The 24,700-nt window shown below is 43.3% G+C and overlaps 1 protein-coding gene across 2 annotated transcripts in view; it reads right to left on the bottom strand.

Annotated features, from left to right (window-relative positions):
- Window positions 1-2,183: 2,183 nt before the first annotated feature.
- The window catches only part of ube2e3 (ubiquitin-conjugating enzyme E2E 3 (UBC4/5 homolog, yeast)), a 37,684-nt gene continuing 15,167 nt past the window's right edge, over window positions 2,184-24,700 (bottom strand). The window contains exons 4-6 of one of the 2 annotated variants that reach the window (XM_014173635.2): window positions 19,158-19,290; window positions 12,232-12,379; window positions 2,184-3,029 (exon numbers count right to left, since the gene is read on the bottom strand). In XM_014173635.2, the coding sequence (XP_014029110.1) occupies window positions 2,932-3,029; window positions 12,232-12,379; window positions 19,158-19,290 (379 nt within the window). In that variant the 3' untranslated portion in view covers window positions 2,184-2,931. 2 annotated transcript variants of the gene reach the window in all.

Below are 24,700 nucleotides of genomic sequence, written 5' to 3'. Positions count from 1 at the left end.
TGGTTATTCCAGTCATAATTCCTGAAATACACAGCGTAATTAATTGTGATACACAATGTGATAACTAGTTAAGATTTTCAACTAGCCATTAATCTGATAAGCATATTTTCCCATAGAAAGTCAGACATAATCTGCAGATTAGTCATACAGACGCAGTCATACAAACAATTTGAGCAATTATCTACAAAATATAAAAACATTTTGTGTCATATTTGATACAGTAGACAATCACACAGCAAGAAATCAGTAAGTTTCTCAGAGCATCATATCAACACCTCTTCATTAAACCAGCAACATACCATAGATATATGATCATAGAGGGTACTCAATATAAGACAAGACCATTATATGATACAGTATTATAATACAGTATTGGTCTCTTCTAGATACAGTGCCTTCGAAAAGTATTTAGACCCCTTGACTTTTTCCACATTTTGTTAGGTTACAGCCTTATTCTGTAATAACGCTGTAATTCTTCCATTTAAGAATGATGGAGGCCACTGTGTTCTTGGGGACCTTCATTGCTGCAGAAATGTTTTGGTACCCTTCCCCAGATCTGTGCCTCGACACAATCCTGTCTCGGAGCTCTATGGTCAATTCCTTCGACCTCATTGCTTGGTTTTTGCTCTGACATGCACTGTCAACTGTGGGACCTTATATAGACAGGTGTGTGCCTTTCCATATCATGCCCAACCAATTTAATTTACCACAGGTGGACTCTAATCAAGTTGTATATACTTATTTAAATGCAAATCATTTTATAACATTTTTGACATGCGTTTTTCTGGATTTTTTGTTGTTGTTATTCTGTCTCTCACTGTTCAAATAAACCTACCATTAAAATTATAGACTGATCATTTCTTTGTCAGTGGGCAAACGTACAAAATCAGCAGGGGATCAAATACTTTTTTCCTTCACTGTACGTAAATAAGGTATTTCTGTTTTTTTGTATTTCGCTTTGTCATTATGGGGTATTGTGTGTAGATTGCTGAGGATTCAAAAAAAAAAAAAAATGTAGAATAAGGCTGTAATGTAACAAAATGTGGAAAAAGTAAAGGGGTCAGAATACTTTCCAAAGGCACTGTGTGTGTAGTTCAAAGAAACAACCACAAGGGGCGGTCTAACTTTGAGAGGGGTAAAGCACCGCCGTGGGGTGAAGCTGCCTCTCGATACAGATCTAGGATCAGCTTGCCCTACCCACATCCTAACCTCAACCATTGCGGCAAAACATACAACTGACCCCAGACCAGCATCTAGGGTTAACTTGGCCTTACTCCTACAGCACCCATTCCAGGAATTCTTCCATCCATCTCCAGAATATCAATCTGACACATTATAATCCAGGCCAGAGGACATCGATCTCTCACTGCACTGTTGAGGTTAGACCGTGAAAAGAGAAACATTTGCCTGAACACTGACAGCAGCTACTCTTCAAAGACCAACTCTCAAACCACACATCAAAGAAGTCTGAGATCGAGAGAGAATACAGAAAAAACACACATAAATAAACCAGAAACCTGTGTCTTTGTGTATAGAGTGAAGAGACTGATAGCTAATATACAGATAACAGTATATCTACAGTTTACATACTAAATCTAGTATAGCTACTAACTTCTACTTCAATAGCATTTATCAGTTTCTCTCTCTTTCCAGCCCTAAATGTATTTCTTTTGTATCCTCATAGGATTGAACTTCAAGAGAGAGAGCTGCGTCTGTTCCCCCCCGATGTGAATCTGCCATTTTAGCTGCACTTTAAGTCTAGGTCGATTTGAGCACTGTCTTTTCCTACAGACATCAGTCCTCGTAGGGTAAAAGAAGTAGAATCAGTATGACATTATACATCCCAAGAGATAACAGTACGGCAGTTTGCATATCAGTAGTTCTGAGTGACTACTGTATCTCTATGCAACATAATGACAATGTCCTGTTCGTTTCCCGGGGAACGTGTCCTCTCATTCCTCTCATTATGCATACTGGGCCTGAACAAATTGAGCTTTTGTCTGCATCCCAAATGACACCCTTTTCCCTTATGTAGTTCACTTATTTTTTTACCAGTGCACATAGGGCTTTGGTCAAAAGAAGTGCACTATATAGGGAATATGGTGCCATTCTGGATGCACCCCAGGTTATTGAATGCCAGCCGCCAATGTCGATCATCCAATAGTTTACACTGTACAACTCAACCCTTGGGACAAGTTTATTGTGTTTTGGGGATGTTACAGTGGTGGCTCATCTTTTGCTGCACTACAAAAAGGTTTAAATGAAATCTCGTTTTCATTACAAATTGACAAAGGTAAAACAGTCACAACAGTATAATGTAACTACATAAGTGGAAATGAGTGTCTGGCTTTCATATAAATGACATCATCTTCTCTAATAATCTACATCAGCTAGTTGTTTCTTCTTCAACTTCATACAGATAATGGACAAGGCTAAAATGCACCATAATATTTGGTTGAGGAATAGTTTCCTTTATTACATCACAAAATACATTTTATTTTTTAATATCCCAAAGAAGCAAGACTTGCAAGTAGAGGCATTTAAACATAGCTAAAATCTACAGCTACAAAATTCTACTCCAATATACATTTACCTGTTATTGGGCATTGTCTTCCGACAGATGGCGTCATTCTAACGCTCTGTGTTGCCATGAACTACCAGTGCAGACAGAGACGCAGCTGCGCTATCTGACGTGAGACAATGCCTGCTGGGGTCTGCTTATCTCTCTGTCTCTCTTCAGACACAGTCCTCATAGCAGGGTCAAATGTGGAGGAGTAGAATCAGTAATCAGACAGATACACAGAAGTCCATATTGTAAAGGCTATAAAGATTTGTTGCACAATGTGACGTCGCCTCCGGGACCTTCACACTGCAGGCAGAGGGGCTGGGGGAACGGGGGGTCAGACAGGACGGGGTCGGGAGTCGTGACCTCTATGTGGCGTATCTCTTGGTCCACTGTCGGGCTATCCTGTCATGCTCGGCTCTGTTGGTCAGGTACTGAGTGGCAATGCTACCAACCAGAGGGTCCGCTGAAGAGAGGAGAGGGAGAAGACAGGAAGAGAGATGAGCAATGCATTAGTAAGAGGGCTGCCTAAGTCTAACATTTTATTTTATTGAACTTTTATTTATACAGGGTGGGTCACCATTGAGACCAGGGTCTCATTTGCAAGGGAGCCCTGTGAACATGAACATACAATAAATGATACCAATACAAAAAATACAACAAGATCGAAACAAACACAACTCTCACATATCACCTCCTTAAAACATGATCTAAACTGTCCAATGGTGGCCTGAAGGCTATTCCATGAGCTGGGGGCATTAAAAATAAAAACATTTTTCCCCAGGTCAGTGGAGACCAGCGGGTCCTCCAGAACCAGCCAGGCCAGAGAAGGGGTCTGAAAATGTCTGGATCTCCAGTTAATACGTGAGCTGAGGTAGTGGGGGAGTCTCTAAAGAACCGCTTTATATACAAACATTTGCCAATGCTGGGCCCTTCTGGTAGTCAGAGACATCCAGCCAACAGAACTATACAAAATGCAGTGATGTTTACGAAAATTGTCCCCAGTGATAAAAAAGCAGTGCTGAGTGGTAAACTGAATCTAAAGGTTTTAAAGCAGATAGTATAAGCAGTGGCGGTTCTAGCTTGTATGGCTCCCTGCCTTGGCGGACCCCCCCCTTCAGCTCCCCCCCCCCACACACATTTGGAACAACACAAATAACTAATCATAACATTTAAAACTATATAAATATAAAATATATACAAAAATAAGACTCATAAATATCAAAAAGAAGTAACAAAGACAAATAGAAACAAATGTGTGTTCACTTGGCACTCGAGCATCAATACATTACCCATCCCCCAACACTGTCAACCAAGAGTCAAGACTAAACCAATTTACCTTGGTGGTGTGCAGACTGGTTTTATATTATTCTTAATGATTTCGCACAAACCAGAAAAAAATGCAACAATATGTCTGTGAAACTATAAATTCACAGTATTCTGATTGAATTGTGGTTTATTTGGTAGCATTTCAAAGTATGACAGATTTTTCTAATTGCATTAGTACTGTACAAAGTTAGAGGTGCGCTATTTGATAGATTCCCCCGCTCCCCCTACGTCGGGCTTCCAGTGGGAAGACCTGGGGTCAACCTACATCCGCCCCCTCCCCATCTTGTACTTCTGAGTGGGAGACCTTCCCAGGCCGTAGCCTGCCTAGCTCACAAACTAGAATCAGGGTGCCCACTCTGACAAGGTTAATTGACCTACAGTCCCACACGGTGACGTGATATCATTGACATGATGTGCAAATGAGCGATAGAAAACCGATCGTGAAAATGTCACCATTCCGAATTTTTTTGTGCGGGCGCCCCGTGCCACACCCGGCAAGATGCCACCCTGGGCGGCTGCCCATGACGCCTATACCTAAATCCGCCACTGGGGAGATGTGTTGCTTGAACAATCTTACTTCAACATTCCAAAGTGAGGCAGGATTTATTTCTATAAAAGAAACCAAGAACTTGCTCAATTTGGCCTCCCTTCAATGTGCAAATATGCAGGTCCTTAGGGTCAATATTACGAGGCCTAGAAAACAACATAAACTTCATTTTATTAGCATTTAGGACTAGTTTAAGATCAGTAAGCGATTTTTGAACTGATTCAAAACCATGCTGAAGGTCACGAATGGCCTGCTGTACTGAGAGGGCACAGGAGTAAACAACTGTATCATCTGAGTAAAGATATCAATGTTACGGGTTTTAACAGACAGACCAATATTATTTATATAAATAGTGAAGAGAACATGGCCCAAAATCGTCCTCTGTGGCACACCTTTCGTAATATTGAGGAAACTAGATTTGATACTGTCAGCAAGCAGACATTGGGTCCTGTCTGTTAGGTAGTTCTTGAAAGTAAGAAATGGTCAACCATATCAAATGCCTTCAACAGGTCAATAAATAAGGAAGCACAATGATTTTTATGGTCTAACCCAGGTATTCCCAAACACGCACAATCCCGTCGGGGGTACGCCAAACAAAAATGTGATTCACATTTTAAAAAACATATTTTTGTACGTATTTTTTTCTTCACATTTTCAAACAGTCCATTTATATTTTCCAACAGGTTATACACTTGGGTGAGTTTTTTTTCTCGCCTGAAAAGCCTCGTTTCACTGCCAAAAATAAAATTAAACCATTTAGTGTTCAGCGAAATAACAACACAATGTCAAATACAGGTAGCCTAGTCAAATAATTAACATCCAATCACATTAAGCGTTACTCTCTCGTGGGAATTCCACTAATGTTCCATTTGTAGCCAAACATAGCTGCTGCTCATGTTGGTATCTGTACTGACGGCGTAAAAGCCATGAGAGGGAGACATAGTGGAGTGGTAACGCGCATGTAAGCAGTTGCTCCCGACGCCACTTGGGTGCACTGCAGCATCCACCGAGAGGCTCTTGCTGCCAAGGGAATGCCTGACAGCTTGAAAGACGTTTTGGACACTACAGTGAAAATGGTTAACTTTGTTAAAGCAAGGCCCCTGAACTCTAGTGTATTTTTCTATTATGCATTTCTATTCTATTCTATCGTGTATTTTTTGCATTATGCAATATGGGCAGCGACCAGGTAACGCTTTTACCACATACAGAAGTGCGCTGGTTAACAAGGGGCAAAGTATTGACGCGTTATTTTTTTTATTGCGAGACGAGCTTAAAGTTTTCTTTACTGACCATAATTTTCACTTATCTGACTGCCTGCATGATGACGAGTTTCTCATATGACTGGCCTATCTAGGTGATGTTTTTTCTCGCCTGAATGATCTGAATCTAGGATTACAGGGACTCTCCGCAACTATATTCAATGTGCGGGACAAAATTGAGGCTATGATTAAGAAGACGGAGCTCTTTACTGTCTGCATTAACAAGGACAACACACAGGTCTTTCCATCATTGTATGATTTTTTGTGTGCAAATTAACTCAAGCTTACGGACAATGTCAAATGTGATATAGAGAAGCACCTGAGTGTGTTGGGGGCGCAATTACGCAGGTACTTTATAGGAGAATAGGAGAAAAAACAAGCAACAAACAAAGAAGATAGGCTTTTGAAAATAACTATTTTTCATAAAATTGTAGTTATCTTAGCAAGCTGAATTGTTTACCAGTTGCTAAGCAGTTGCTAGGGACTCTTTTGGAAGAAGCTAGCTAGCTAACGAAGAACAACAAAGAATATCTAGTTAACAGAAGAAAAGAAAGAGAAAATCAGGACAGAAGAAAAAGGATATCAAAGTGAAACAGTTCTCTAAAGACACAGGAGACAATAATACAAGAAACAACACTTCTGTAGCTTGTCAACTATGTGTCTGTCTATCCCTGTTCTCTCCTCTCTGCACAGGCCATACAAACGCTTCACACCGCGTGGCCGTTGCCACTCTAACCTGGTGGTCCCAGCGCACGACCCACGTGGAGTTCCAGGTCTCCGGCAGCCTCTGGAACTGCCGGTCTGCAGCCAACAAGGCTGAGTTCATCTCAGCCTATGCTACCCTCCAGTCCCTAGACTTCCTGGCGCTGACGGAAACATGGATTACCACAGATAACACTGCTACTCCTACTGCTCTCTCTTCGTCTGCCCACGTGTTCTCGCATACCCCTAGAGCATCGAGCCAGCGGGGTGGTGGCACTGGAATCCTCATCTCTCCCAAGTGGACATTCTCGCTTTCTCCCCTGACCCATCTGTCTATCTCCTCATTTGAATTCCATGCTGTCACAGTTACCAGCCCTTTCAAGCTTAACATCCTTATCATTTATCGCCCTCCAGGTTCCCTTGGAGAGTTCATCAATGAGCTTGACGCCTTGATAAGTTCCTTTCCTGAGGATGGCTCACCTCTCACAGTTCTGGGTGACTTTAACCTCCCCACGTCTACCTTTGACTCATTCCTCTCTGCCTCCTTCTTTCCACTCCTCTCCTCTTTTGACCTCACCCTCTCACCTTCCCCCCCCTACTCACAAGGCAGGCAATATGCTTGACCTCATCTTTACTAGATGCTGTTCTTCCACTAATCTCATTGCAACTCCCCTCCAAATCTCCGACCACTACCTTGTATCCTTTTCCCTCTTGCTCTCATCCAACACTTCTCACTCTGCCCCTACTCGGATGGTATTGCGCCGTCCCAACCTTCGCTCTCTCTCTCCGCTACTCTCTCCTCTTCCATCCTATCATCTCTTCCCTCTGCTCAAACCTTCTCCAACCTATCTCCTGATTCTGCCTCCTCAACCCTCCTCTCCTCCCTTTCTGCATCCTTTGATTTTCTCTGTCCCCTATCCTCCAGGCCGGCTCGGTCCTCCCCTCCTGCTCCGTGGCTCGACGACTCACTACGAGCTCACAGAACAAGGCTCCGGGCAGCCGAGCGGAAATGGAGGAAAACTCGCCTCCCTGCGGACCTGGCATCCTTTCACTCACTCCTCTCTACATTCTCCTCTTCTGTCTCTGCTGCTAAAGCCACTTTCTACCACTCTAAATTCCAGGCATCTGCCTCTAACCCTAGGAAGCTCTTTGCTACCTTCTCCTCCCTCCTGAATCCTCCTCCCCCTCCCCCCCTCCTCCCTCTCTGCGGATGACTTCGTCAACCATTTTGAAAAGAAGGTTGACGATATCCGATCCTCGTTTGCTAAGTCAAACGACACCGCTGGTCCTGCTCACACTGCCCTACCCTGTGCTTTGACCTCTTTCTCCCCTCTCTCTCCAGATGAAATCTTGCGTCTTGTGACGGCCGGCCGCCCAACAACCTGCCCACTTGACCCTATCCCCTCCTCTCTTCTCCAGACCATTTCCGGAGACCTTCTCCCCTTCCTCACCTCGCTCATCAACTCATCCTTGACCGCTGGCTACGTCCCTTCCGTCTTCAAGAGAGCGAGAGTTGCACCCCTTCTGAAAAAACCTACACTCGATCCCTCCGATGTCAACAACTACAGACCAGTATCCCTTCTTTCTTTTCTCTCCAAAACTCTTGAACGTGCCGTCCTTGGCCAGCTCTCCTGCTATCTCTCTCAGAATTACCTTCTTGATCATAATCAGTCAGGTTTCAAGACTGGGCATTCAACTGAGACTGCTCTTCTCTGTGTCACGGAGGCTCTCCGCACTGCTAAAGCTAACTCTCTCTCCTCTGCTCTCATCCTTCTAGACCTATCTGCTGCCTTTGATACTGTGAACCATCAGATCCTCCTCTCCACCCTCTCCGAGTTGGGCATCTCTGGCGCGGCCCACGCTTGGATTGCATCCTACCTGACAGGTCGCTCCTACCAGGTGGCGTGGCGAGAATCTGTCTCCGCACCATGCGCTCTCACCACTGGTGTCCCCCAGGGCTCTGTTCTAGGCCCTCTCCTATTCTCGCTATACACCAAGTCACTTGGCTCTGTCATATCCTCACATGGTCTCTCCTATCATTGCTATGCAGACGACACACAATTAATCTTCTCCTTTCCCCCTTCTGATAACCAGGCGGCGAATCGCATCTCTGCATGTCTGTCAGACATATCAGTGTGGATGACGGATCACCAGCTCAAGCTGAACCTCGGCAAGACGGAGCTGCTCTTCCTCCCGGGGAAGGACTGCCCCTTCCATGATCTCGCCATCACGGTTGACAACTCCCTTGTGTCCTCCTCCCAGAGTGCTAAGAACCTTGGCGTGATCCTGGACAACACCCTGTCGTTCTCCACTAACATCAAGGCGGTGACCCGATCCTGTAGGTTCATGCTCTACAACATTCGCAGAGTACGACCCTGCCTCACACAGGAAGCGGCGCAGGTCCTAATCCAGGCACTTGTCATCTCCCGTCTGGATTACTGCAACTCGCTGTTGGCTGGGCTCCCTGCCTGTGCCATTAAACCCCTACAACTCATCCAGAACGCCGCAGCCCGTCTGGTGTTCAACCTTCCCAAGTTCTCTCACGTCACCCCGCTCCTCCGCTCTCTCCACTGGCTTCCAGTTGAAGCTCGCATCCGCTACAAGACCATGGTGATTGCCTACGGAGCTGTGAAGGGAACGGCACCTCCATACCTTCAGGCTCTGATCAGGCCCTACACCCAAACAAGGGCACTGCGTTCATCCACCACTGGCCTGCTGGCCCCCCTACCTCTGAGGAAGCACAGTTCCCGCTCAGCCCAGTCAAAACTGTTCGCTGCTCTGGCACCCCAATGGTGGAACAAGCTCCCTCACGACGCCAGGACAGCGGAGTCAATCACCACCTTCCGGAGACACCTGAAACCCCACCTCTTTAAGGAATACCTAGGATAGGATAAAGTAATCCTTCTAACCCCCCCCAATAAAAAGATTTAGATGCACTATTGTAAAGTGGTTGTTCCACTGGATATCATAAGGTGAATGCACCATTTTGTAAGTCGCTCTGGATAAGAGCGTCTGCTAAATGACTTAAATGTAAATGTAAATGTAAATACTTTCCCAAAACAGACGACACAAACAACTGGATTCGTTATCCCTTTCATGCCCTGCCTCCAGTCAACTTACCAGTATCTGAACAAGATTTCTGGATTGGGCTGCGCTCAGAGTTTCTTGCCTTGGCAAATCGCGCTGTTAAGACACTGATGCCCTTTGCAACCACATACCTATTTGAGAGTGGATTCTCGGCCCTCACTAGCACGAAAACTAAATACAGCCACAGACTGTGTGTGGAAAATGATTTAAGACTGAGACTCTCTCCAATACAACCCAACATTGCAGAGTTATGTGCATCCTTTCAAGCATACCCTTCTCATTTTTGATGAACAAATAAGGTTTTATATGTAAGATGGCTAAATAAAGAGCAAATGTATTGATTATTATTATATTACTATTTGTGCCCTGGTCCTATAAGAGCTCTTTGTCACTTCGCACGAGCCAAGTTGTGACAAAAACTCACACTCATTCTTATGTCTAATAAATGCATCGTACAGTGTGTGTGTGTGTGTGTGTGTGTGTGTGTGTGTGTGGCAGGCTTACAATAATGGCAAAAAACAACAATTGAGAGTGTGCTGACCCTGGTGCTAGAGGGGGTACGCAGCTGGAGGTTGAATGTTTGAACGGGTACGGGACTATAAAAAGTTTGGGAACCACTGTTCTAAACAACATAACACATCATCTAAGACAAGTGTAGCCGCTGAAACAGTGCTATGTCCAGGTCTTAAACCAGACTGGTGCAGTGCTATGTCCAGGTCTAAAACCAGACTGGTGCAGTGCTATGTCCAGGTCTAAAACCAGACCGGTGCAGTGCTATGTCCAGGTCTTAAACCAGACTGGTGCAGTGCTATGTCCAGGTCTTAAACCAGACTGGTGCAGTGCTATGTCCAGATCTTGTAAGTCGCTCTGGATAAGAGCGTCTGCTAAATGACGTAAATGTAAATGTAAACGTTAAACCAGTGGTGCAGTGCTATGTCCAGGTCTAAAACCAGACTGGTGCAGTGCTATGTCCAGGTCTTAAACCAGACTGGTGCAGTGCTATGTCCAGATCTTGTAAGTCGCTCTGGATAAGAGCGTCTGCTAAATGACGTAAATGTAAATGTAAACGTTAAACCAGTGGTGCAGTGCTATGTCCAGGTCTTAAACCAGACTGGTGCAGTGCTATGTCCAGGTCTAAAACCAGACTGGTGCAGTGCTATGTCCAGGTCTTAAACCAGACTGGTGCAGTGCTATGTCCAGGTCTAAAACCAGACTGGTGCAGTGCTATGTCCAGGTCTAAAACCAGACTGGTGCAGTGCTATGTCCTGGTCTAAAACCAGACTGGTGCAGTGCTATGTCCAGGTCTTAAACCAGACTGGTACAGTGATATGTCCAGGTCTATAACCAGACTGGTGCAGTGCTATGTCCAGGTCTAAAACCAGACTGGTGCAGTGCTATGTCCAGGTCTTAAACCAGACTGGTGCAGTGCTATGTCCAGGTCTTAAACCAGACTGGTGCAGTGCTATGTCCAGGTCTTAAACCAGACTGGTGCAGTGCTATGTCCAGGTCTAAAACCAGACTGGTGCAGTGCTATGTCCAGGTCTAAAACCAGACTGGTGCAGTGCTATGTCCAGGTCTTAAACCAGACTGGTGCAGTGCTATGTCCAGGTCTTAAACCAGACTGGTGCAGTGCTATGTCCAGGTCTATAACCAGACTGGTGCAGTGCTATGTCCAGGTCTTAAACCAGACTGGTGCAGTGCTATGTCCAGGTCTTAAACCAGACTGGTGCAGTGCTATGTCCAGGTCTTAAACCAGACTGGTGCAGTGCTATGTCCAGGTCTATAACCAGACTGGTGCAGTGTTATGTCCAGGTCTTAAACCAGACTGGTGCAGTGCTATGTCCAGGTCTAAAACCAGACTGGTGCAGTGCTATGTCCAGGTCTTAAACCAGACTGGTGCAGTGCTATGTCCTGGTCTTAAACCTGATTGGTGCTCATTAAGAATAGAATGAGAAGTTAAAAAAAGTTCTAAGCTGAAAATTGGCCATGGACTCTAAAACTTTGTAACCTGGACTCTATCACTTCCTTGATTACCTGCCCTATGTATGTCACTCCCTTTGGTTCCTTCCCCAGGCGTCATTGTTTCTGTTTCTGTGTCATGTCTGTGCGTTGTTCGTGGTTTTTTGTTTTGTATTATGTTACGTTTATTTATTAAAACACTCACTCCCTGAACTTGCTTCCCGACTCTCAGCGCACTAGTTACAGGTGTACAGCACTAGTTACAGGTGTACAATAAGAGGGTGACCTTCGATAACCAAGTCTTTCAAGGCAGGCAAACAGGATTACTTCGTTTTAAAATGTTTATAAACGACTTCATTCAAGTAGAAATTAAAGCATGCATCAAGGTAGAATACAATTTTATGGCTGTCCACGTCTGACACAGCACAAACATTCTACAAGTAAATTGCAGTGTAATGTATTTGGTTTGAATCCCTGCCATAGAGAACCCGTGTCACTCACCAGGGTTACAGTCTAACATGTGTACAGTATATCTACTGTATGTCTGATTGGTTGACCGTTGCGTCACTCACCAGGGTTACAGTCTAACATGTATACAGTATATCTACTGTATGTCTGATTGGTTGACCGTTGCGTCACTCACCAGGGTTACAGTCTAACATGTGTACAGTATATCTACTGTATGTCTGATTGGTTGACCGTTGCGTCACTCACCAGGGTTACAGTCTAACATGTGTACAGTATATCTACTGTATGTCTGATTGGTTGACCGTTGCGTCACTCACCAGGGTTGCAGTCTGTGAGCAGGGAGCAGATGGACAGCAGCACCTTGGAGATGGTGAGGGCGGGGCTCCAGTTGTCTTTCAGGATATCCAGGCAGATCACCCCCTGGCTGTTGATGTTACAGTGGTAGATCCTGGTGCGGAACGTCACCTGGGAAAAATGCAAAAAGTAGATCTAACATCACCTAGGAAACAACACAAAGTAGATCAAGATCATAGACAGATCACCCCGACTGTTGATGCTATAGTCGTAGATCCTAGCGTGGGCCGTAACCTAAGAGACCACAGGAAGTAGATCCTGGCTAGGAAACAACCCAGACAAACAGCTCAGTACTCCCTGATTGGTGTTTTACTGTTGTAAATCCTCGAATGGAAATTGACCTGTGGAAAAGGAAGAAATCATGAAACACCTTCAGGCCTTATCAATCAGCCAGGCAGATAAAGTAATCTATAGTGTTAACAATGGGGTCAACGATAAAGCATGCAAGGATTACGGTTACTGTAATTCACCAGCAAAACCTTTAACTGTTTCCAGTCGACAAGAAGCATTGTGTCAAAGGAGCTAGAACATTCCCAATCCACACCTCCCAGTCTGCAGATGTTTTATTTAACCTTTATTTAACTAGGCAAGTCAGTTAAGAACAAATTCTTATTTACAATGATGGCCTACCCCGGCCAAACCCTACCCGAATGACGCTGGGCCAATTGTGCGCAGCCCTATGGGACTTCCAATCACAGCCGGTTGTGATACAGATACTATACTCACCTAAACCTCACAAAGCTAAACCACACATCCTTAACCTATCACCATGTCCCAACATTTGCCCTTATAAAACAGAAAAATATAATTAAGACAACATAGATGAGAGACAGGGAGACCCCAGGCCAGGAGCAAATGGTGTGTGAACATCTATTGACCTTTCCATCCAATCCCAAGTAGGGCCATGGTCGGTGACATATGCTTAAGCTTGGACTCTTAACATCCCATTGAGGACTTCTCCCTCTGAGCAGACCTTGTCTGCGTCCCAAATAAAATAGCACCCTATTCCCTATATAGTGCACAACTTGTCAATAGTAGTGTGTTATATAGGGAATAGGGTGCCATTTGGGACAAAGTCCTTAATGCAAGGAAAACCAATTAGACCAGGCACGGAGGATGATCTTAATGATACCACTGGCTTTTTATGCCTTTGACATTAGAGGGACAGAGAGGGACAGAAAGGGAGGAGAGAGAGAGAGAGAGAGAGAGAGAGAGAGAGAGAGAGAGAGAATATACAAGGTCTGAAGTCATCTTCCTTTGGCCTAAAGAGCAGGAACCCAGACCTCACCAAAGAAATTGGAAATACAGCCATTGTCATCCTACAAGAAACATGGTATAAAGGAGATAGACCCACTGGTTGCCCTCTAGGTTACAGAGAGCTGGTAGTCCCATCCACCAAACTACCAGGTGTGAAACAGGGAAGAGACTCAGGGGGTATGCTAACTTGGTATAGAGCAGACCTAACCCACTCTATTTAATTAGTCAAAACAGCAACATTTTACATATGGCCTGAAATTAATATAGAAATGATCTCAACAGAGAAAAATGTCCTCATGTGTGCTACATATATCCCCCCAATAGAATCCCCATACTTTAATAATGACAGCTTCTCCATCCTAGAGATCAACAATTTCCAGGCCCAGGGACATGTACTAGTCTTTGCACACCGGGGGACAAACATCTAGTTGGAGGTGACAGCATTCCCTCCCCCATATGCCCCCCTAGACACAACTACGACAACATAACCAACAAAAATGGGTCACAACTCCTGCAGCTCTGTTGGACGCTGGGTATGTACATAGTCAATGGTAGGCTTCAAGGGGACTCCTACGGAAGGTACACTTATAACTCATCTCTTGGCAGTAGTAATGTAGACTACTTTATCGCTAACCTCAACCCAGAGTCTCTTAGAGCGTTCAAAGTCAGTCCACAGATCACAGCAAAATCACACTCTACTTAAACAAAGCTATGCTCAATCATGAGGCATCAAAGCCAAAGGAACTGAATGATATTAAGAAATGGTATAGATGGAAGGAATGTAGTGCTGAAATCTACCAAAACACTATTAGGCAACAACAAATTCAATCCCTTCTAGACAATTTCCTGGACAAAATGTTTCACTGTAATAGTGAAGGTGTAAACTTAGCAGTAGAAAACCTAAACAATATATTTGACCTTTCAGCTTCCTATCAAATCTACAAATTTCAAGCAGACAACCTAAAAAAACTAACAACAATGACAAATGGTAATTTTTTTTAGAAACCTATCCAACCAAAAACATAGAGACCCAGAAAACCTGAGCCAGAATCACTAAAACAATACAGAAATACACGGAAAAAGAAGGAACAGCAAGTCAGAAATCAGCTCAATGTAATTGAAGAATCCATAGAATCTAACCACCTCTGGGAAAATTGGAAAACTCTAAACAAACAACAAAAAGTCTTCTCATGCTTTCATGATTTCAAAAAAGGTTTAGACTCAATTTGGCATGAGGGCCTGCTATACAAATTGATGGAAAGCGGTGTTAGGGGAAATACATTATAAAATCCATGTACACAAACAACAAGTGTGCAGTTAAAATTGGCAAAAGAACACACCAATCTCTTTCCACAGGGCTGGGGGGTGAGACAGGGATGCAGCTTAAGCCCCACCCTCTTCAACATAATCAACAAATTGTCGAGGGCACTACAACAGTCTGCAGCACCCGGCCTCACCCTCCTAAAATCTGAAGTTAAATGTCTACTGTTTGCTGAGGATCTGGTGCTTCTGTTCCCAACCAAGGAGGGCCTACAGTAGCACCTAGATATTCTGCACAGATTCTGTCAGACCTGGGCCCTGACAATAAATCTCAGTAAGACAAAAATAATGGTGTTCCAAAAAAGGTCCAGTTGCCAGGACCACGAATACAAATTCCATCTACACACCGTTGCCCTAGAGCACACAAAAAAAACATACATACCTCGGCCTAAACATCAGCGCCACAGGTAAATTCCACAAAGCTATCAACGATCTGGGAGACCAGGCAAGAAGGGCATTCTATGCCATCAAAAGGGGCATAAAATTTGACATACCAATTAGGATCTGGCTAAAAATACTTGAGTGATAGAACCCATTGCCCTTCAAAGGTTGCGAGGTCTGGGGTTCGCTCACCAACCAAGAATTCACAAAATGGGACAAACAACAAATTGAGACTCTGCATGCAGAATTCTGAAAAAATATCCTCAGTGTATAACGTAAAACACCAAATAATGCATGCAGAGCAAATTAGGCCGATACCTGCAAATTCTAGAAAAGAGCCGTTAAATTCTACAACCACCCTAAAAGGAAGCGATTCCCAAACCTTCCATAACAAAGCCATCAGCCTACAGAAAAATTAACCTGGAGAAGAGCACCCTAAGCAAGCTGGTCCTGGGGCTCTGAGACCCAACCAAATCATGAGAAAACAAAAAGATAATTACTTGACACATTGAAAATAATTTACAAAAAACCTAGAACGCTATTTGGCCCTAAACAGAAAGTACACTGTGGCAGAATACCTGACTACTGTGACTGACCCAAAATTAAGGAAATCTTTGACTATGTACAGACTCAGTGAGCATAGCCTTGCTATTGAGAAAGGCCGCTGAAGGCAGACCTGGCTCTCAAGAGAAGACAGGCTATGTGCACACGGCCCACAAAATGAGGTGGAAACTGAGCTGCACTTCCTAACCTCCTGCCAAATGTATGATGATATTAGAGACACATATTTCCCTGAGATTACACAGACCCACAAAGAATTTGAAAACAAATCGAATGTCTTCATTCTTTTGGAACTTTGTGAGTGCCACGTTTACTGTGAATTTTGTATTGTTTATTTCACTTTTATTTATTATCTATTTCACTTGCTTTGGCAAGGTAAACATATCTTTCCCATGCCAATAAAGCCCCTTAAATTGAATTGAAAGACAGAGGTAGAGAGGAGGGAGTCAGACACACCACTAAGGGTAATCAGTCTCTCTCTCTCTCTCTCTCTCTCTCTCTCTCTCTCTCTCTCTCTCTCTCTCTCTCTCTCTCTCTCTCTCTCTCTCTCTCTCTCTCTCTCTCTCTCTCTCTCTCTCTCTCTCTCTCTCTCTCTCTCTCTCTCTCTAAACTGTTTGTGCCATCTATATGACATGTTAATAGAGAATGTATTTTATTCCCATAACCACTGTAAAGGCTAATCCCATCACTGGGGATTTGTGTTTAGTACTATAACTGCTGGACAGAGCAAACATATCATGACCAGTGTAGAGTGGTAAAACATTAAGTTCCGTGGATAATTTCTCCTAAATGTTTTTGTCTGTTTGTTTTTATGTGAAATGGGGTAGAAATAACCATAGTAGCTAGTTCCCCTCCACTCCCAGAAAGCAATTATGATCCAGATTAAATCCAGCTCCTGTAAAGTTTGTTCAGAAACATAATAGACAGTATAGCCTTCTGTTAGAAGTCTGTATTAACCCTTGACATGTATGTGGAACCTGCAGCGAGCCATCGCAAATATTTGATTGGAACAGTAGCAACAAGTAGCAACAACTCATTCCATAAACCAGTCTAAAAAACAGGTTGCGCTGACAAAAAACAAAACATATGTTAGCAACCTAACATCTCCAACTTCCGACTTCAGTGCGTTCAAGACAACTGAGAACTCCGAAAAAAACGAGCTTAGACTGAAAAACATCCTCCAACTCGGGAACTTGGGCCTCTTTCTAGAGCTCCGAATTTCCGACCTAAAGATCACTGACGTCATGATTTGACCTCGTATTTTTCAGAGTTCCCAGTTGTCTTGAAAGCATGCTCGCGTCACGTTCGCAAGCATTGCAAAATAAATGTACACATATATGTTATTCAATCCCTGCACCCACACTGCTCGCAAGCGTCTGTGTAGTCAGGCGCTAAAATAGAACTTGGTTCTATTTGTGACACTTGACGAGCTACAAGTCCTGCCTCTTCCATCTCCTTATTGGTTTTTAGGAGCATATACCCACGTGGGTGATTGAAAGATGAACTGAGGTCCACACTCCAGTCCAATTGGTAGTGGTAATGCAGCTTAAAGTTTGTTGCCTACCACTATATAAAGTCCAAAGAAGAAGCCTGAAGGAGGAGAGATTACTAGGATCTAACTTGGTTTACCGTTTTATCTGTGGATTAATTGTCAGAGTAGAGGACCTTGTGCATTTCAGGTGAACTAGCATCCCAATGTTTATATACCAGGACAAATTAGCTAGCAACAGAAAGCTAGCTAGCTAAATTTCCATGAATGTTTAATGCATTTTGAGCTGTCCTCAAATGAATACAGTTGGTTCAGAGTTTATTTTGATGGGTGGACAAAATCTACATGCACGCGATGGCGCGCGCGTATGCGGTCTGGTCAGCATGTGAGTCAGTCGGGTATCCCTTCACCTCCCTTTGTTATAACATCCTAGGTCTGACAGACGCTTACTAGACAACCAGAATGCATTGTATGATGTCAACAAACATGGCGCTACACATAGCTGGCAAATAGCCTAGTATTTTCTCATCATAATCAGTACAACCTTCAAAAAGGTATTTTACACATATCATATGTGTCCATTACAATATATGCAAGAATAGGAATACATGGTTTGTCACCAGTACTTGAAAACATGCGAATAAAACAGTAAATACATTATGCTCCATATATGGTGTGCTACAGTAGAAACAACACTATATACAGAAAATAAGGCACTTACTTTGATAGGAGCGCACACATGTCCAAAGTTATTATTTGTAAGGAAAACATCAATGAAGGCCAGGGGGGGAAGGGTTTGCGCAAGGCCTGTTCTGACTAGAGATGCGCAATGTCTTCATACATGATCTGGGGTAGTGCTTGGGCTCTTGTCAAAGAAGGAAGTTTGTCTGGCTCAGTAGAGCCTCAAACATAAATTGTCCACAACAGTGAAATGGGCTACATTTTATAGGAATTAATGAGGAGGCAGAACACATCTTAATTCAAACTGTTATTAGAAAATAAAACTTGTTAGAAAATAATTAGAAATTGACAAATTGAAACATAGCCTATAGATAATTAGCAGGCAACATGCCTTGGTTTGAGGGCAGCGCGGGTTAACTGTCCTGTTGCGTAACAATCACATTTTGGAACATTGAGTGCATTCTGACATTACACGCATAAAATAACTCACATGTGAAAAGGTTAATGAGAATATATGCTGTAAACTCAGTAAATGGCTCTAAAAAAGAGGAGCCCCTGCAGTGCCTATAACACAGAGTCTACATCCCAAACGGCACCCTATTCCCTAAATAGTACACTACTTTTGACCTGAGCCCTATGGGCTCTGGTCAAAAGTAGTGTACTATGTAGAAAATAGGGTTCCATTTGGGGGACCCATTCAAGCTTTGCTGGCCTTCTCCCTTAGTGCCCAGTATCACACAGCCACAAAGCCACGTCTGACCGAGACTGAAACCACCACTGCTGCCTGTCTCTCTCTCAATAACAGCATTGTGTTAAATGGTTCAGGGTTATTCTGGTCCCCTGGTCTCCACAGTCATATGACAGTAGAGCAGAGTGCTGTAGTGTTACTGCTACTGTGTAGTGCATAATAGCCTCAAGGAGATGATGGCCGGGCGCCGCCACAGTTAGTCAACAAACACAAGACAAGACATCATGTTTATCAGCCTCAAGGTTTCAACTGATGACCTCAGCAAACTGCTCTACCTCCATGAAGAACGATAGAGGACTAGCTGCAGACAGAGTCTGCATACCAAATTACACCCTATTCCCTACTTAGTGCACTACTTTTGAAAAGAGCCATGTGGGCCATGTTACTGAGCTGTTAACCGTTAATACTCCGGCCTCTAAACCTATAAAGCAAGTGATTAAAGCATACAGTACCTTTGGTGGCTTGAAGGGGTAGTCGGATGAGAAGGTGATATCTAGGAAGAAGACCCCTCCCTCGTACACCGAGCCTGGTGGTCCCAGGATGGTGGATCTCCATTCATAGATGTTGTCTCCCTTGGGTCCCGCGCTGCAGACACACAAAGTCAACAGCACAGAGTGAGTGAAACACTTTATTATTTTTGACTTTCGGGTATAAACGTTGCACTCAATAAAACTTTGGAATCATTCAATAGTGTGCAGGTACCTTTTTTTCATAACTTGACTTTATGTACCCTGTTGCTACCTATTACACCTCAGTTCCTCAGTTAGAGACCCCATCCCTCCTCCAGGCCATTTTAAATACATATAAAGGGGAGAGTAAGAGGTTCAAGGCTCTTCCTGAATAGGCTGTAGAAGCAGGAGAGATCGCTATGTGTTAATGTAGCACCCAGGTGAATGAGGGGGTGGAGTCCAGGGCTGTTACGGTGACTGTATTACCACCACACTGGCGTTCAAGAGTCACGAAGGCAGTCTATTAAAAAGAGGAGGATCCCATCAGTTTTCTATAGGCTAGGCCTGCTATATTTATTTCTCAAAGTTCCTAATATTAAGCACATTGCTTATATTTCCAACAGGAGTACAGCCTACCTGGCTGGCATAAAAATGAACCATGGGACAAACGTCCTCCATTCTCTATTTAAGTGCATACAGTAGATGACATGTAATTTTTTCCCCAGCCCGTTTCGAGACAGGTGCATGATAATTGTCAATTCTAAATCAAAACTAATTTCACATATACAGATTTTGTATATGTAAAGACAAGATTAAATCAAGAATAGTCTGATGGGTGACAATATTAGCCTATCACTTGTGATGTATATATTATCACTTGTGAATGATGCCCAGCTTGTGTGCAGTAAGGCAAGAAACAGCGCATGGCTTCTTTTGCGACTTTTTCAAATCATTGTCGCACACCTCATGTTGCCTAGTCCATAGGCCTATACGTTTTGATAAGGTTTGTATCACAACTAAAGTGGCCAAATAACTTCTTAAGATTAAGCACATTAATGTGCTTTACAAGGGGTGTAGAGCCTAACTGGCATACATAAGCAGCGTGTGAGTTTCAAGTTTGGGGAAGATAATTTTCACCATAAAAATGCACCTTTATAATAAAAGCATTACATGCATAACTGCATTTGCGGTCACTTTTGATGATGGTGTTTCCCGCTAATTGATTGCATTTTGGAACATTTGCGCTTATAGGCTACTACCATGTGCGCATTGCTGCGGTTATAATGTGAAGAAATAGCATAATAGTTTATCAACATTTTAAGCTAAACGTTCTGATCTGTTGCGTCAGCCTCATTGCTTTAAAAAAAAAAGGACTCTAGTGGATGTATTGATTTGGGATCTATCGCATCCCACAACTATCCCAGACTATGTTTGAAATATGTGTTCCTCGCACAGAATAGAATGGGCCAACTTTTTTACCATGGGGAATAGTAGATGGACATAGGCTAGTGCTTTTGCTGTTCATTAGGCCTGCTCATCTTGTTGGCTGATGAAAAGTAAATCTGGACAGTTCTTCAATATGTGGCAACGTCTTCAATATGCGCCTCGGAATTCGACAAGAAGCCTTAGAATGTATGAAAAATCAAAACAAATAGCCCGACATTTGTATCACAACTAAAGTTGCATAACTAGCTCTATAGGAGGACCTGTTTCTCTGTTAATCGCTCAACACAGAATAACAGCATGTCCGCACTCCCTCAAATCGTTTGGAGAAAATATCCTTTCTATTTTATTCAGCTATATTCAATTGTATTCTTCATAATATAAAATAATGCCACAGAATTCTAAGCAAATCTTGTCTGCTAAATGAACTAGTGTAGCCCACAACCATATGGCATTGCCAGAACAGGGCTTAACATAAGGACAACTATTCTGTCCTTCTGAAATAGCTCAACACATTTTCTTCATATCATGTTTCTTCAGACCTGTCGAAAATAAATAATGGATTTATTGTGAAGGTGTAGGCTATATTACATGGATTTATTATACTTTTTAAAATGTAGATGCTCCAAAGGTCTGCATCAGTGGCTTGTAGGCTGTGTGTGGAAGCCAGGAGATGCTAAATGTGTTTGTGTTAATTAACAGGCAATTACCGTGAGACTGTGAGTTATTTGCTTGACAATCACCGGCTGACAAAATTTCATGACCACCACAGCCCTAGTGGATGCTGCCTTGAGCTGACAGACACTTATCTACACTGTCCTCACTCCTCACCCTCAGCTCCATTACCATGTGATAAAAAGACATCACACACGAGCACGCTCTCACGTACACATGCACACACACACTCCACCAACATGTCTGACAGTAGCCTTGAGATATATAGATATACAATCGAAGTCGAAAGTTTACATACACTTAGGTTGGAGTCATTAAAACTCGTTTTTCAACCACTCCACACATTTTTTGTTAACAAACTGTAGTTTTGGCAAGTCGGTTAGGACATCTACTTTGAACATGACACAAGTCAAGTCAGGCCTACAAACCTGACTCAGTTACATCAGCTCTGTCAGCAGGAATGGGCCAAAATTCACCCAACTTATTGTGGGAAGCTTGTGGAAGGCTACCCGAAACACTGGACCCAAGTTAAACAATTTAAAGGCAATGCTTCCAAATACTAATTGAGTGTATGTAAACTTCTGACCCACTGGGAATGTGATGAAAGAAATAAAAGCTGAAATAAATCATTCTCTCTACTATTATTCTGATATTTCACAATCTTAAAATAAAGTGGTGATCCTAACTGACCTACGACAGACATCTTTTCTGGATTTTGATAATTAGCGAGAATCTGCCTAATTCTGCTCTGCGTGCGTTATTTGGTGTTTGTCCCATTTTGTGAATTCTTGGTTGGTGAGTGGACCCCAGACCTCACAACCATAAAGGACACAACCTGTGGTGTTGAAGTTTAGGCCGAGGTAGGTGTAGGTATCTCTCTCTCTCTCTCTCTCTCTCTCTCTCTCTCTCTCTCTCTCTCTCTCTCTCTCTCTCTCTCTCTCTCTCTCTCTCTCTCTCTCTCTCTCTCTCTCTCTCTCTCTCTCTCTCGCCTGGCGCATGCTTCATAACGACTGGACTGGTCATGATTATTGATACATCAATATATTTCATACGTAAAGGCTCTCCAAGCCTGTTTTTTTATGATTCATACATACTTTCCTAACCCTAAAATGTGCCTAAATAATCTACAAAATGAGAGAATATTTTAAATCTACCAGTTGGTACTGAAACAGAGATGGCTTTCTTTCAGTGAACCCTATATTCTGAACCTGCGGGGATCTAATTAAAGTTACATGTACTGAAAACTCTATTGAAAATCTGTTGGCCAGCACGTTGGAGGGTTTTATGCGGTTGAAATAAATGTATTCAGCCTGCAAAGTCTGTTATGCACCATCATAAGGTAAGTCTGAGTACTAACTACTGAGAAGTGCGTAGGAAAGGTGTAAATTCTGAATTGGGTCATAGGGGAATTCTTCAAGCATAGTCATTCTTACAAAACATGGTGCAAAATCTCTGTTATTACCTCTTAACACTTTGCTCTACAACCCAGATCCTTCCAGTTACAAACATGGTGAATGAGCAACACTGTCTAGTGCTATTCTGAAACACAAAGCAGGAAGTGGTTTCTGAGGTGGCTGTCTCTCTGCAGTGACAGAGTATTTAGTGCAGAGAGAGAGAAATAAGCATTGTCTGTGGTGTATTATAGTAGAGCTTTAAGTTATGCTGAGAGCATCATGCCAGCCCAGAACAACACAATACAGTACAATCACACACTAGTCAACAAGCACAACACAGTTTCATGCTTTTAAGCAAACATGAACCCTTTTTAAAAAGCCCTGGGAGAGTAATACATTCATGATTAGGATTTGTCATACAACCACTACTACAAGATAAACCAACACACAATCAAATCACACCATAACATTTACATTTTAGCTAACGCACTTATCCAGAGTGACTTACAGGAGCAATTAAGGTTAAGTGCCTTGCTCAAGGGCACACCGGCAGATTTTTGCCTAGCCGGCTCCAGGATTCAAACCAGCAACCTTTTGGTTACTGGCCCAACGCTTTTAACCACTAGGCAACCAGGACATTGAAGACTAGGATAGAAGTGCTTCTATAATATATGTCCCAGGAGAGGACTGAGAAGGTGGGCTCTGCGGAGGAGCGGAGGAGACCAACTGAGAGATGAATCATCCCTGACGAGTTATTGCCTTTGTGTGTGTGTTTGTGTGTGTGTGCATGCATGTGTGCAGCTGGGCTACAAAGCTGCTCTTTCTCTCTCTCTCTCTCTGGTAAGACCTGTTGCTAAGGGATCTGCCAAGACATTTAATTGTGGATTATGACAAGGCAGACAGTCATGAAAGAGAGCAGCCCTATTCATCTCCTCTGTCTATGATACAACGAGAGAGAGAGAAAGACAATGATACTACAAAGTGGAGAGACGCAGCACTTCAAAACACTGTTCTGTTTGAGGCCTGACATGGATGTTTACACAAATGAAACGCTTCTTGTGGTGTTGTGTTTATAAAGTCCTAATTAAACTCTGATTTCAACAAAGAAGGTGGAGGACAACCCACAATGTATCCTGTAACAGCTCTTCTCTCCTCTCCACCATCTATGAAGATTTATTTCAGGAGGAAAACGTAATTTCTACTTGTTACAACTCGCATGAAAACATTTTAAAATCAGTAAGCAGGCTGTGACATTTCGTTTCTGACAGATGCCAAGTCCTTTTTCAAACCTGGCCCTGCTCTTCATCCAAAATAGACACAATAACATGAACAGAAAACTTTACACAGAATACTGTATCTGTTGTGAATGAGATGCTTTTCTGTAAGACAAGGTCATTGCTGACTCATGAGCTATTGCTAGAATAACATGTCTCATGCACTCTAAACAGGAAAACAGCACAGAGAAGATACAGCTCATGAACACAAGGAGGGGGTGAGTATCCAAACCAGTGTTTGCAAACAACAGGAATGACAGATAAACAGAAGCTCTGTCTGTTGGGCACAGCACAGAGCGCATGTCATACAAGACAAACCACTGCTGATTAAAATACACACAACACCACCACATCCCAGGTCTATTGACGGGTACACTGTGATGAGACAGACGCGGCCCACAGGCCTGCATCCCTACTGGGGGTCTGTGATTAGAGTCAGCTAGCTCAGCATCTCCTGGGCCAGGGGCAGAGAGGGAGGAGGCTGCGTCCCAAATGGGCCCAGGTCAAAAGTTGTGCACTACATGGGGAATAGGGTGCTATTTGGGACGCATTCAGAAGAGAAATGCAAATCTAGGAAACGGACAGGCTTTTCTGACAAAAACAAGTGCCTGATGTGGAGAGTAGCTTGTTGACAGGCCACTTTGATGACAGGATGAGGACTCTTTTGTCTGGTTCAAAGGGACCGAGGCAGTAAAAAAAACAGTTAACCAAATTGGATTGGCGCGTTGTGTTGCTGGTCTTCCCTTTGTGTGTGTGTGTG

This window comes from Salmo salar, chromosome ssa25 (assembly GCF_905237065.1).
Source record: "Salmo salar chromosome ssa25, Ssal_v3.1, whole genome shotgun sequence".
In the NCBI taxonomy this organism is placed as follows: domain Eukaryota; kingdom Metazoa; phylum Chordata; class Actinopteri; order Salmoniformes; family Salmonidae; genus Salmo; species Salmo salar.
The sequence above is the reverse complement of the archived record's forward strand: the minus strand, read 5'-3'. Positions and strand labels throughout refer to the sequence as shown.